The sequence below is a fragment of the Parambassis ranga genome, chromosome 6 (genome assembly GCF_900634625.1).
Source record: "Parambassis ranga chromosome 6, fParRan2.1, whole genome shotgun sequence".
Taxonomy (NCBI): domain Eukaryota; kingdom Metazoa; phylum Chordata; class Actinopteri; family Ambassidae; genus Parambassis; species Parambassis ranga.
The window spans coordinates 175,363-190,727 of NC_041027.1; the positions used below are offsets into that span (position 1 = coordinate 175,363).

At 38.2% G+C, this 15,365-nt stretch overlaps 1 protein-coding gene across 2 annotated transcripts in view; it reads right to left on the minus strand.

Moving 5' to 3' along the window:
• ankrd27 (ankyrin repeat domain 27 (VPS9 domain)) overlaps window positions 1-10,840 on the minus strand; it is a 28,922-nt gene extending 18,082 nt beyond the window's left edge. The window contains exons 1-6 of one of the 2 annotated variants that reach the window (XM_028408257.1): window positions 10,557-10,840; window positions 6,465-6,587; window positions 4,089-4,199; window positions 3,574-3,882; window positions 3,408-3,467; window positions 780-833 (exon numbers count right to left, since the gene is read on the minus strand). In XM_028408257.1, coding sequence (XP_028264058.1) covers window positions 780-833; window positions 3,408-3,467; window positions 3,574-3,882; window positions 4,089-4,199; window positions 6,465-6,566 — 636 coding nt within the window. In that variant the 5' untranslated portion in view covers window positions 6,567-6,587; window positions 10,557-10,840. The remainder of the gene's footprint in view (window positions 1-779; window positions 834-3,407; window positions 3,468-3,573; window positions 3,883-4,088; window positions 4,200-6,464; window positions 6,588-10,556) is intronic. The other variant, XM_028408258.1, reaches the window with a different exon arrangement.
• Window positions 10,841-15,365: the final 4,525 nt, after the last annotated feature.

The window sequence follows — 15,365 nt, forward strand, 5'->3', positions numbered from 1 at the left end:
TGTTTTTGAGTCATGCTGCTTGCTACAGGCAGGTAAAATCCTGTTATAATTCTAGTACTATGCTGTAATGTGCCTTTCCTTTCTGACATGGCCTACAATTTAATAGTAGGCCAATAATTAAATAGTCAGTACACTCTCTTTAGTTTTTGTGTAAAAATCATATAGATCTATTGTACCTTAGTATTAGACAAATAAATCTTCAGACAAACAACAACATAAAACTTTGTCACTGTGCCATTATTTATTTAGCAAAAATGAAGCCAAAAAGAAAAAAAACAATACTAAGTACCCTCCATGATTCAGTATCTTGTAGATCCACCTTTTTCCTGTATGACTTTATCAGTCTCTTACACCATGGGGGGGGGGGGGGTTCTGCTCCATTCTTCTTCACTACTCTATTTCAGTTCATTCAGGTTTTGGGCATTCATTTAAGAACAGACTTTATCATTTCAGTTGGGTTGAGACTTTGACTAGACCATTCCAAAATCTTGATTATTTTCTTTTTCAGTGATTCTGATGTAGATTTATTGCTGTGTTTTGGATCATTGTCCTGTTTCATGACCCTGTTTCCACCACGCTTTAACTGTCAGACAGATGTCCTCACATTGCTCTAGTATACTCTGGTATTCAGAGGAGTTCATAGTCTACTCAATGACTGCAAGGTGTCCAGGTCATGTAGCTGCAAAACAAGCCCAAACCATCAGTCCTCCACCACAGTGCTTGAAGCTGTTTTTGCCTTATACTAACATTTAAGACCCACTACAATGAAGTGATGTTACCTCCACAGCCTGTTTAAGAAGAGTCATCTGAAGCTCCTGCTTTGCCAGCAGTTTCTGCATAAGACATAAGACATTCATCAGACTGACCGGTAAATGCACAGAAATGCATTAGTCACTGTAAAGCATATCAGGATTGAGCATAAATTGAGCAGACTGAATAACTATTGTGTCATTTTATCATTCTATATTCCAGATTCTGCTGTCTTGTGGTGTCAAGTTTCTGTGTCCCAGTGGAGAGATGCAAGAGACAGGTCACAATGTGTGAGATCAATGTAGTGAACAGTTTCTGTAGGCTGGACTATGGCAGCACAACAAAATGGCTGATCAACATTCATTCTGCTTCGGGCTGAACGATTTTAAGAATAAATTGAATTGCGATTTTTCTGGCAAATATTGCGATTTCGATTTCATCCACGATTTTTTTCAAATGATGTCAAGCATGTTTCTGTGTAAATGACTTCAGGTAGCCTACTCTGTCACTTCTCAAAAACTATTAGTAGATCTAAAAGTAAACTCTGATAATGTGCACTCAGTATTAGTTTTCAATAAACATGAAAATTTAAATAACAATTACAGAACAAAGTTAAGTTTTATTTCAAATAGGTTAAAAAGAAGACTAATGTAGTTCTGTAAAGTATTATTCAACAGTCATTTAAACAGACTGAAGTGTGCCTCCTAAGGTTAAACAATAAATACAGTATTGAGACTTAAGTAACTCTTAAAGTTCAATGTGATTTAGAACAAATGATCAAACTTTAATGGGAATCATATCTAAGGAAAAACGGAGCTGCTGCTGTCACCTCTGTCCACCGTTTACTAGAGTCCTCATTGGAGCCTCTTCATGACGTGACGTGACGTCATTAGCTGTTGCCTCTGTCTGCATCTGATGTACACACGCGACACACACAAGCGACACACACACACCTGCTGACGGCACAACAGCAGCGAACCTGAATATAACGTGCTCGTAGCATTTACACGCGGCACTTCCACTGCGACACACGTCGCGCACGCACACACAGACACAGGCTTAGAAGACGCGCCGCTGCTGCCGGCAAAAATAGTACCGAACATAAAGGTGGAGTTTGTTTTAGGGACCAGTTCCTCCGTTTTCTTTTCGTTTTCAGCCATAGCATTTGACAAAACAAAACCTGATTCAGTTAGGAGCAGTGCAAAAAAACGTAGTTTTGACAATCTCAAAATCACGTCATCTGAGATCGCAATTTTCGGTCTAAAACGATAGATCGTTTAGCCCTAATTCTGCTTATTACATGACTCTTACTAAATAAATCCCTAGTGTTACAGGGAATATTAATTTAATATTAAATTTATCTGAATGCTTTTGTTTTGAATATGTAACACAGTTGAACTGGTGATGCACACAAACAGAATAAATCAGGAGGAGGTTGAATGTCTTTTGCATGTCTGCAGTACATAACTCAAGACCATTACAAAAACAGCTGTGACAGACTTTTGTATGAAACTGAGAAAGAGAGGTAAACATTTAGATTAGTTTAGATGCTGATGCTAATAACCCGCCTTTTTAAAGGAAGACAAGCATCAAAGGATACATTAAAATGAAATATGTTGTTTTAACTTAAGCTCTTTTTTATTGAACTAAATCAGTAAAGTTATTTTTAATTAGGTGCATCATGACTGTGATTAAATTGTATCTTTACCACAACATGTGAGTTAGGTTCTCTGCTAACTAGGCTGCTTAACATTTTTAGAACTTTTGTCTTCTCTATGTGGTGTAAAGAAAAGCAGTTTTTTCATATTAGTTAGCATAGTTAGCATAATAGATGGTAGCATTATTCCTGTGACAAGTAACTCATCAATTTTAAATTATATGTATGTGTTATATATTTGCAGTGTTTATTACACAGCTTTGTTTAATTCTGACTGATCGATTACTGCAGTGCATGGTCTGGTAAACTTTTATGTTATGTCAAGTTTAAATCGGGTATATATGATGTAGGCCACCTCCAATATACATCAGGACCCGTGTTGTGTTTGACATTGCCATAATAACTAGCTGGTTGCACATTTTCCCTTATATATAACCATCTGACAACTACTGCTTGACCCTCCTAAATGCCTTATTTTAAAGGGTGACTGCTTTCTTTTCCATCTCAACTTAAACATTTAAAAGTTCACTCTGCCTTTTTTTGGTCAAGATAGACCACAGTGACATGGATGTCACAAGACATCGCAAGGTAAATCTTTTGAAACCTGTAAGCCATCATCAAAAGCTCCACAACATCTACTGATATCTCTATTCAAAACTCATTCCTTGTATTGGTTTTCTTGTACTGGATTGGTACAAGAAAACCTGTACCAATCCAGTACAAGTGTGTTTTGTTACCAAAAGCAGTGCTGTCATTGAAACTGGCACACGCCAGCTTACCATTTAGCTTCTGCCTTAATTTGAATAGAACTGGTGGATACCATAAATCACTGAAGATGTTGTTTAAGTAGTACAATCAGGTGGATTTTAGAACTAAAATAGAAACAAAACTAGTTTCCAAAAAGCTTTACAGATTTACATCAAAAGTTCTTAGATAACAGATTATCTGTATCATCTCTTTAGCCAGTGACAGCTGGTACTGCAGGTTGGCTTTTACTCACCAAGCGAGAGTCCCTCAGCAGACACTGAAGACATTTAGTGTAAAGACCATTCACTGAATCCTGAAGGGAGATGAGACAATATGACTGTCAGTACTCAAGTGAAGCTCTTCTATAAATATTATCTAATTCATTTTCATGCCAAAGATACATTCTGAGCTCATCCTACTATGTGGTGTCGGAGTCCCTTCTTCTCCTGCTCCTTAAAGGCCTGGCAGAAGCCATGGATGAATTTGTCTAGTTTCTGAGCGTGGCGGCCCAGGAACTCCCTTACATCCTCCAGGCTCCTTAGGCAGTAAGGTGGAGGCGGGCTCACATCTGCTGGGCTTGGATTCACCCCAACAGGCCTTGATATGCAGAGGATACTATAGCTCTGCTCCTGATGATTGTAGAACGTTTCCTCAAACAGGATGGGGACTGACACAGGAGCTGGACAGCCGGATCTCAGCAGGACCTGCCTGTCCTGGATCCTGACCTCCTGCACAACACAGAAAACACCTCTTTAAAGTAAGCAAAATAAAGTTTTACATCCAAATTTGAAACTTAACATGGAAATACGATCAAGTGGAGTCAGTGGTTAATGCTCCCAACCAAGTGGTTTGAATTTGAAGTAGCCAGAAGGACTTCAAGACTGCCAACTGCAACTAGTCTGAAGTTCTTCTTAAGTTAAGGCAGGAGACAGACCTTTCCATCCATTGTCCTGTATCCATCTTCGTCAGGCTGCAGGACATAGCTGTCAAAGTGAGAGTCTGCATAGTTGCTGATGGTCAAACTTCCGCAGCATGGCACTAGAACCTGCAGGTTTTAAGCATCAGGAAAAAAATATGATTATTAATACATTTAACAAATTTAGATTTTAACTGATCAACAGTTACATGACCAATTATTGGCTGTCAGCTTTTAAGCATGAATGAGTTGATCATTTTTAGGACCACATAGAACAGGAAGAGAAAGCATTATCGCCACGATAACAAAATAGCTCTAAATTCTGTGAACCTCATGATGGGCGCATGCACAACTACTTTTCCACTTGCGCAGTCTGCTGTATCAGAATTCATCTAACTGCATTAAAGCTGCTGTGTTCCAATACTGTTGTGATGGTGCTCACATCATCTGAGTTTCCAGAGAAGCCTGCTGTTGGCCTGCTTTCAGACATCTGATTTCCATCTACTCAGCAGCGTCTGACCGCCATCTGGACAAGCTGGAACAAGTTTTTAACAGCTGTTTTGCAGTCATCTAGATTATTTGATATTGTCCATGTCCTGTAGTTACATTCTCTGTTAGGCTGACAGAGCAAGAACAATCAATCCTGACCAAACTAAAACAAATCTTTCTTTTGTACATATCGAGTCAGCCTTAGCTCTCCAGCATGTCATTAAAAATGGCACAATTCATCTTTGGAGCAGCTTTTCCACCTCTACAGGACATCTACAATGCCCGGGTCACAAAGAGGGCCCAAAACATTATCAAAGACCGCACTCACCCACAGCACACACTGTTCACACTCCTGGTGTCAGGCAGATGCTTCAGGAGTGTGAAAGCAAGGACAACAAGACTAAAAAACAGTTTCTATCCGCAGTGACAGAAACACTGACTGAACATTTATCTTGTAACATCATTGCCACAATGCAAAAAAATGCACATTTGTTTTTGCATGTACAATCTTTTTTGCATGTACAATCTTGTTTGCATGTACCTACATATTTGCACATTCTAAATGTCCTACCTCTGACAATAATGCATAAACAATGCACCTTAAACACTGATAACACGTTACCCTCTGTACATAGAACATTTTGCTTATTTTATTTTTCTTATTGCTTATTCGTATTTTTATTTATTCTTATGCCTAAAATAAGTCTACTGTTTTTTATCTTAGTTTAGTTGTGTATAAAGTCATGTGAAAGGGAACTTGCAAAGTAAGAATTTCACTGCTCAGTGTAACTGTAAAGTGCTGTGCATTTGACAATAAACTTCTTAAATCTTGAATCTTATGCATGAAATAAACACTTAAAAATTATGAGTTAACACAAAGGAAGTAGTGGAAGTCCATTTTAAAACTACCAAAAACCTAACTCAATATTAGGATCACCAGAATCTGAACTTGTGAATCTGAAGATTTTTACTCTGCTTATACGTCTAATCAAGGCTGGCAGGTTGCCAACATGCCGTGGGAACTTCAGACAATGCTGTCAAAGGAAGTGGTTTTCTCTTGAACTGTGGCAGCAAAGAAAATGTCATTCAAAGTCCAAGTAGACTGCAGAGCACAGGAAGTGATCTGTGAAATCAGCTGCTGTGACACACTACAAACCTACTTCTTAATCAATAGGTAGCAGCAGGGTGAGCAGAGACAAGAGATTAACTATCAACATCTTCCTAGAACAATCCTGAGCTGCCCCCAGGCCAGCCAGGGGATGTAAATCTTCCAGCAGGTCTTGAGTGAGCTTTGTGGTTCCTGCCCAGATGCCCATGCTTTGTGAACCACTAAAAGAGCTGCCACTCCACTTTGAGGCACATTTTTGAAACACCCAGTTACATTGAGGTGACCCTCTCTCATCCAAACCTCCTAGTGCAGAACAGCCAGCTAAGGATTTCCTAGTATCCCCAGACACAACCGGTGCTGTTAACTCTGAGCAGAAGAGAGACCATCCCTCATCAAAGAGGAGCAAACACTGTGTATTAAGTCAGTTTCTGCTGCTAAAACCAGGGATGGCCACTGTAACCCCCTCCTGCCTATCATATGCAAGGCAAGCATTGCATAAGACCCTTATTCGGGACCTTGAGGCCACACAGCCCCTCCACATTTCAGTCTGAGCTCAACTGGGTTCTGTGCCCCTGACCGGGGGAACTCTACCTCCAGCCTAGTTCCAGGGGTAGATCCTTGTCATGTGATTTTAAAACTATTGCTGCAATAAATAAATCATTTATCACATGTTACTAAACAACAGCAAAGCAAAATGTGTAAACTGCATAGCAGGAAAACACCTTGAAATATAAAAATAGGATCCACATTACATCTCACAACATTCAACTTCTGATTAACTAACAGGTTTGACTCACAATGCCATGAAGCTCTGCCACCCGTCTGCAGAGGTCCGGCCTCTGCTTCTCAAATGCCAAGTAGAAAGGATTCTTCAGGATGTTCTCATCATAAACAGCCATAAGGAGCACCAAGTCTGGATTCTGCAGGGGAAAAGCATAGTCCAGAAAGATTAGCATGCCACAAAACAGGCACTGTTTGAAGAGCTCTGTATTTGAACAGATGATGACAGAAGATGAAATGTTAGAAAATCCCCATAGTTCTAAAAAAAACAAAACATCCTGGAACACGAATGTCCCAAATAAACTACAAAACAACAATCCATCTATCCACATATCAAATTTAAGATGGTGCACAAAGTTAGAGGATGACAGACATCATCAGGATTCATCCACTGGGGATCATCATCGTCTGTAGAGAATTCCATGTTAATCTTTAAAGTATCTGTTGAGCTATTTCAATATGGACCAAAGATGTAAGGAGCCTGCTACGCAGAGAGCTGTGCCATGACTGTGGCAAAAATGCAGTACTACCAGCATCAGCTTCTCAAGTTCCACAGAAACACTGACATATACATGCTGACAGAGCCTGCTGAGTTTCCAACCACGAGCGCATGGCATTTGTCAGAAACTGATTTATAAACATTATTGATATTAGTAAAGAACAAAACAAAGCTTTAAAAGATCTCATGATTCTTTAATGTTTCCTCATTTGAATCTCAAGACAAAATACATCTTAATACATTAATTCCTGCACATGTTTTTAATGAGCAGCTTTGTTTGAAGCTGTAAGTCCAAAAGTCCCTTTCAGTATGGCTTAGAGAGATTTATAGAAAGAAGCATTTTTTCCATAATTTTCTGTCAGTTTGCAGAGTGAAATGCTTTTCTTTGTTGAGGATAGTAAAGATTGTTTTGATGCCCAGCATATACTTCACATGTTTTTTTGTAGTAGTGGGACGACTCACTAGTTTAGTGTTTCTATAGTGTTTATGCCTAAGGATGGTGAATTAATGAAAAAAATAGTTGCTGATATTTCCCTTCATAATTGCTAATGGCAGTCTTGGTTTTTGCATGTCTTACATGCCAGCTAAGAGTTTTTTCCCTTTTGCCTCATTTTCCACACTTGAATACGCTACTTTTTTAGTGCAGCTGAATAGTTGAAAATATCCTCAAGTGTGATTCCTTTAGTTGTTACAGGAAATGTGTGATCTGTCAGATGTCACTGGCTGCAGGCTAAGCTCTAAAATGTCATCCGTAGAACACTGATCATCTGAAGCACAAATTAAAAAGAAATTGAATGGACAAAAATCACACTACACATCAACAAGTGGTTATAATTAGAGATCGAAATATTAAATCACAAATAAGGCCAGTTCATATCTGAGCTGCTTGTGGACAGTGGAACTTGAAAAACTAAAGAGTAAAAACGAGATCTATGTTCTATGAACCTTGACCACCATAGACCAGAAAACAGAACAGAGAGAAGGTTTTTCATGAGAATTTGAGGACAGAGGCTTCATTCACAAGACTGAAATACATTTCACATTTAAAGAAATCCTCTAACAGTGCAATAGTTTTCTCTCGTTCTTTCCCATCCTCCCATACTTTCTTGCTCATAACAGTGCATGGCCTTTAATTCAGTGGTCTAAATCTGCCAGCTGATAAAAATAGTAGTTTACATTCATACTGTATGTGTTCAGACTAATAATACAGTGTATAGTGAAGGAATTAAATAAAATCTTAATACATCATAGTGAAGTTGTTCTTGTCGTTTGAGAAATACATGCCATCATTTTTGCCACCATACTCACCCTGTCTATGTGAAAAGTCTATCATAGTAAGTGCGTGAATTATGACGAAACAAAAAAGGTTTCGTCAAATTTGAGTAAATTCCTTAATAATAGTCATCAGATATAGGAAGAACAGGGTGGACTTCAAACACTGCTTGGTCAAAGTTGTCACTGTGACCTGCCTACATCAGTATGTTAGCATGCTAAGGTTGGTACTTTGCAGTAACACAGGTCAATCTGACAGTTTCTCCACCTGATTGGCCAATGGCCAAAATTTGTTGATACAGATGTTGTGCATCTGCATTTGCAAGTATTCTGTCAATGTGCGTCAATTCTGTCAATGAGTGAAATTTTTTGCTTGTTGTGAGATATTAAATGGACAATCTATGGGTTGATTTGCAGGTATTTGCCATGTCCAAGATATTCTATGCTACATAAATACTCCACTAGCAGTATTACAATTGATTGTGCTGTGAAAATTCATTTCTGAACCAAACTTCATAAGAGTTGAATTTGTGCATATATTGGCATTGACTCAAAGTGAGTTGGATAATATAAGCAAAATACACATTATAGCCTGAACAATAATTCACTATTGGAAAAGATTTGTAAAATACTCTTGACATGCAAACTGTAGCTAACCTGCTACATGGTAAACTAACACGATAAACATTAGTAATATGATGGTTGTCCAGTACAGGAATACGTTACAGCTACAGTTAAAACAAAAATGGAAAATAATGGTGGCATCGTTTAGCACCTTTCCACCAGCATATATTTACAAATTAATTAGCAACTGTAGAGGAATCTACTAAGCTGTGCCCTTGAAACAGGAGCTTGAAACAGGGCTACTTGGCTTGTTAGCATTCCTTAAAGATATTTTGCTATTCCTCCAAGAGACAGAACAGAGGTAAAATGGTCCAAGTGTATATCTCTTTATCTAACATTTGAGCTACTCTCGTCATCTCCCTGCTGAGAGATCAGCTTCATCGTCATTCAGTTCCAGAACACTCAAACAATAGAGCAGACCAGAGACACCACTAGAGCAGCCCCATGTCAGGCAGCTTGGCGGGGGTGAAACAGAGTCACATGACCCACCGAGTCCTCATGATCTCAGGGGCTCGAAGCAAATAACACATTCAGCTGAGCAAAGGAATGTCCATCCCCTCAGTCATACAGCATTACATAGCACACTTAAGATTACAGTCATTCAGCTAAGCCTGTAGAGAAATTACTTCAGCAGAATAAACAAGCATAAATGAGGAGATTAAAGTTCAGCCAACCTGAACACACATCCTGATCGCAGCTCTCAGAACAGTTTCCTGCTTTGTAATGGAATAATCTAATGATTATAGTATTGAATGTTTGAATCAATACTAATTACTCAGGAACTGGATGTTGAAAAGAACTCACACTTATACTTATTCTCCTCAGTCCCGCACACATGTCCCAGCCTCAGAATGCATACATAAGTATGCAGTATGTACTAAGCTGCCACTTTTCACCTACAAATAGCTGCACCTAAAAAGTGTGATTCTAACCACACAGTCAGGTTTGAATGCACTGCAACAAGCACAAAGCTGCTGCAAAGCCTACAATCACAAGCCAAAGTGGACTTCAACACAAAACAAGGAAATGTCCCCAACCAGAGATAAGATGTGGCATTTTCAAGATAAAGCAGTTATTGACAATCACACTGCAACATGTCCTAATGCCCTATGTTAACTATAGCAACACAAAAAGCAAATAATGCTAGGGCATTATATATTGGTAAATATATCTGATAATAATAATAATATGGCCTATCAAATGTGATAATATAACAATTTAGTTATGTTTACATTGTAAACCCAGCAAGTGTCGAACAGTAAAGGACAGAGAGGTCTAATAAAGGAAGGACGAATTTCACCACAGTAGAATTCACAACATTTTAAGTGGAGACTCGCATGGTGTTTTCATTTCCTTTGCTTTTGGATTTACGTGTCGTGTTAATGACACAACAGTGAACATTACAGAGTGGCTTTAAGCTCTCACATGAGAGGTGGTAACATATTGAGATTTGGCCATATTATTAAAACATAAAAAAATATTATACCGTGAGTCAGCTGGTCAGAGACGGTGACCGGAAATTTTCAAATTAGCTAGCTAGCTTAAAACAACAACGTTTAACCAACCAAAATATCCAGCTTAGCTTAATACAAAGCATTAGCTCTACAGAATACAAAGCACGGCTTTAGCTTTTCAACATACTACATAGCACGTAGTAATTCCAACATGAACACCAGCCATAAGAAGCGATACTTTACGAAATGAGTGTGTTTACCTGTTAGCAGAGAATCCCTCAGGTCATCCAGGTTTCGGCATAGCAGTATCAAACACCTACTAGAGCCTGTCAGGAGCTGTTTACTGTAATCATCTAGCTAAACAGCTGCGGAGACCTTAGCCTTTGGTCCGAGAATGCCAAACTTCACCAAAGAAACGTGAAAAATTACAAGTTGTCTAAGAAGACGTCTTTTCCCCACGAACCGTATGTTGTATCAAATCTGTTAATTTTGCATGTCTTACCGACATGGTGATACAGTACTGTCTACACGTAGTAACACGTAGCAGCAGACTATTGAAGGGGTTGATTTGAGCAACCCAGGAGACACCGCCGCATCACACAGGTTCATCGCGCCCTCTACCGGCGAGCAGTATTATTATGCAGTATTATAACAAACTACATACAAGGTATTGATATGCCAACCACAATAGTAACAAACTGTGGATCGCTTATCTACCACTAATCATCCAGCTGTTACCAGAAGCAGGCTGGCAGTGCATTTTCCCCAAAGGATATTACACAAAGAGTGAATAGTTTTATAAAGATGACATGTCTACAAAGGGAGTCTGTGAGGAAACAATATGACATGATCGTAAATGGAGTTTGGAGCGCATAGGTTTATAGTACTTTAAATGGTAAGTAGAGAAAGCAAGATAATCATCATGTTCACACTATCCAGCTACAAATTAGGGAATCTAAACCACAAACCCCCCAAACAACCTTACTTCCACTAGAACTGTCACTTTGACTGTTTCCTGCTCACATTCAGACTGTATCCTTTACATTGTCATTAGTTTGATTGCCGTTGCTAGGCAATCAAACTCTTGTTCTTCTACGTCTTTATTAGTTTGATTGCAGAGCAATCAAACTTTAGTTCTTCTACTTCTTTATTTTTAGTTTGATTGCAGAGCAATCAAACTTTAGTTCTTCAACTTCTTTATTTTTATTAGTTTGATTGCAGAGCAATCAAACTTTAGTTCTTCTACTTCTTTATTTTTATTATTATTAGTTTGATTGCAGAGCAATCAAACTATTGTTATTCTACGTCTTTATTATTAGTTTGATTGCCATTGCTAGGCAATCAAACTCTTGTTCTTCTACGTCTTTATTAGTTTGATTGCCGTTGCTAGGCAATCAAACTCTTGTTCTTCTACGTCTTTATTATTAGTTTGATTGCCGTTGCTAGGCAATCAAACTCTTGTTCTTCTACGTCTTTATTATTCTTATTATTCTTCCGTACGTTTTTTGGCTCAGCATATCTTCAGAATGCATGGGCCGATTCAAACCATTCAAACATCAAAAGATCATTTTAAGGACATTCCCGGAAACCTTCAATAATAATTACAAATATTATAATATTAAAAATATTAAACATTTTCCACCCTCAAATTAACATTGGAGTCAATGGGAGAGCCCTTCAAACCATGCATTTTGCAAAATGCTACTGCTCCTACAAATATTAAGTTAGAGAAACCATTCGAGGCTTAAAATACTTCCAACGTCTTGGTCTTCAAAAGTTGTATTCAGAATTTGGAAGTTCAGCTCCGTCTTCAAATGACAGGGGATTAAAGATGAAGTGGTTTTTGAGGTCTCCTCTGAGTTTAACATTAGTGTGTATTGCGTGGAATGTTGGGAGCTAGAGTGGGTGAGTCATCAGAGTGGAGAGAGGCTGAGGAGATGCCTAAAAAAAAAATCTCTCTAACCTGCGCTTAGACCTGCACCGTCCATCTCCCTGAGGTAATTTGTATATCAGTTCGAAGGAAAACTCGTTGCCTTTCTTATGGTGTCCCTCTTAAAACTCCACACCAAACCATTTTGCCCTGAAGGCCAGCTGTTCGGGGAGAGTGCCGGTCATTCCTCCATTAAGACATAATGTAAAACCAAAAACAGAGAAGCAGAGCTGCCATATTTTCTAACTCGCCGCCATCTCCACATCTTCGACATCCCAGACATAAAAATCGTACCAGTTGTAGAGCAACTTCTTGGGATTCTGACGGTGTTCTTATTTTTCGTCTAAAGTCTTCGGTTTGGAGAATATGAGACGTTGTTCGGAGGGTGGTTTTACATAGGAAATGCATTAGGAGGGGGAAAGAGAGCTGCAGTTAGGGGCAGCTGATAAACATTCCGGTTGCCATGGATGCAGGCAGGCAGGCAGGCAGGCAGGGCCGTTACCATGGTGACAGACTGACACACTAGAAGCATACAAAGCAGCCATATTTGTAGTCTTTATCAGACTTTAAGCATTATAGCTGTCATATTGATCATCCTTCAGCTGTATACTACTTTTCCACATTCAAATCACACAGCCTGAGCTTCTTATAGTCTTATGGTATTATTCCACCCTCAGACCTTTCATATGGTATATTCACAGGCTATTCTTTCAGGTCGTGACTTCATACTGTTCTTGTCTTCAGCCGTTTCTCTTTCATATCTTCATAATATTAAAACATTTTCTACTTTTCCAGATAAGAGCTTCATCTTTCTAAATTCTTAACTGTGTTTCAGGAAATTAAGTTCAGATTGCAGATTCTCCAGCAATTTAGAGCAATCCTTCACATCAGTGTTCAAAGCAATGCTTCAGCTGCGGCAATCAAACTTGCATTTTCTTCAGGAAATGCTTTTCTAGTTTAAAATGTTGTGGTTTAAAGGGTTTTCCTTCATGTATGTGGATGGATAGGATGTTGTATCAGCCAGAGGACCCCAAGGGACCCTTGGGATTAAGCTAAAAGGTTTGTAGGTCTCTCTTAAATATTGATAAAAAGACCTACTTTCAATTCATATATAGACTGGTACACTTTCTATGTCAGGTGGTACAACCATTGGAAAACTAGAAAACTAGAAAAATAAATTTTTATCATAAAACACTTTATTTATTAAAATTGATCTATATGAATATGATGACATGGGTAGAAGCTAATGCTAGCATCCAAACAGAAGCCTGTTTAATTTAAGATAAGTTGCCAAAGTCAGGTGGTGCAACCAGTTAGTCAGGTGGCACAAATGCAAGGAATGTCACTATATAATGTTATTAAAAGCTCTAAATATCTCCGTGACATGTCTAAAATGTTTACTAGTTTTAAGTTAAAGATATTACACATTTTTAGATAATAATATGTACATTTTAGATGCCGCTTTGTAGGGCAAGTTCTTCAAGTAGTTGGTGAAGAGATTCAGGTGAGCTGCATAAAGTAACTGGGAGGAAAAAATGCTTTCACTTGGCCCCACCGTGCTGACTTCATGTTTTTCTACTCAGCTGAAGTTCTCAAAGTGATATCAGAACCAGAGCCTCTCAGTTCATGGCACACATGGCTAATGCATTCAGACTGGGAATTCTTTATTACACAGACCTGAGAAGGTCTGTATGGAGCCCCTCTGATGACATGGTAAAAAAATAATCTGTAGGCCACCAAATATGTATAATGTGCGCACAAAATACTAATTCGTGGCCACGAAATACTAATTAATTCCCACGAATTAGTATTTCGTGAGCACGTTTACATATTTTGTGGCCACGATTTATTTATTTTTTTACCATGTCATCAGAGGGGCTCCGTAGGTCTGTTCAAATATTACACCATATTTGAAAATGTTTGAGTTTGGTTAAAACTTCTCTTTAGTGTTAATTTGATTGCTGCTAGACAATAAAACTATTGTTCTTCACCCTCTTCTTTCTATCTTTCTTATTCTTCTGTACGTTTTTTGGCGCAGCGTATCTTCAGCATACATTGACTGATTTCAGCCATTCAACTATCAATATGTTCATCTCACAGAGGATATTCCGGGTCAACTTCAAGTTTTTCTCAAAAATTATAATTCTTTAAATATTAAGCAATTTCGGTGTCATTTCTAACATGGGAGTCTATGAGAGAGCCCTTCAACGAGGGTCACCTGCCAAATGTATCTTCTCCTACAAATTTCAAGCTACAGACTCCATTTTAGTCTTGAAACGCTCATTAGATGCTTCTCTATCAAACTTATATTCAGAATTTTCTAATTCCGAATTGTTTCCGCGCACCAGGCTCTCAAAGTTGGAGTGGTTTTTCCACTCCTCTGCTGTTACCATGGTGACAGGCTGACACACAGAGGCATACATAGCTCTGAATTGCTATGATTCTCCAGCAATTCAGAGCAATCCTTCACATCAGCATTCAAAGCAATGCTTCAGCTGCAGCAATCAAACTTGCATTTTCTTCAGGAAATGCCCTTTTCTAGTTATCATTTAGTATAGGGTTGTATCAAATGTAATGTTGTATTAAGTGGTTTTGATGAGATGTTTACTACTCGCATTCTTGAAAAAAAAGATTTATTTTACTTAAAACAAATGTAAATAGAGACTATTTACTAAAACACATGTAAATATTTGAAATGAAATGCATTTTTTCAGCATATTTCATGTCATTACTAATGTTGTCAGGGGGTACAACTAATAACCGTCAGGTGGTGCAACCAATTTAAACTAATAAATAATAGCTTAAAGTCACCAAATGGTTTCTAAATGTAATTTGTGTACTTATCTTACTGAATATATAAATTTGTGTATTTTTTTAAAATATTTTTTCTGTCTTTAAATGCAAAATTGGATGCTAACGATAGTTAAAACCTGACCTACAAAAGGGAAAAATCTTAAATCATTGTATAAACAAAACAAAACTACCAAACAATGTGTTACCTAGTGTACACACCCTAATGGATACTTGCCAAAGATTTATCTTGAAATAAATATTAGGAATATATATACGTATATATAGTTATAAATATTTGGTTGCGCCACCTGACATTTCTTGCTTGTGAAGTTAAAAAAAGCTGTTA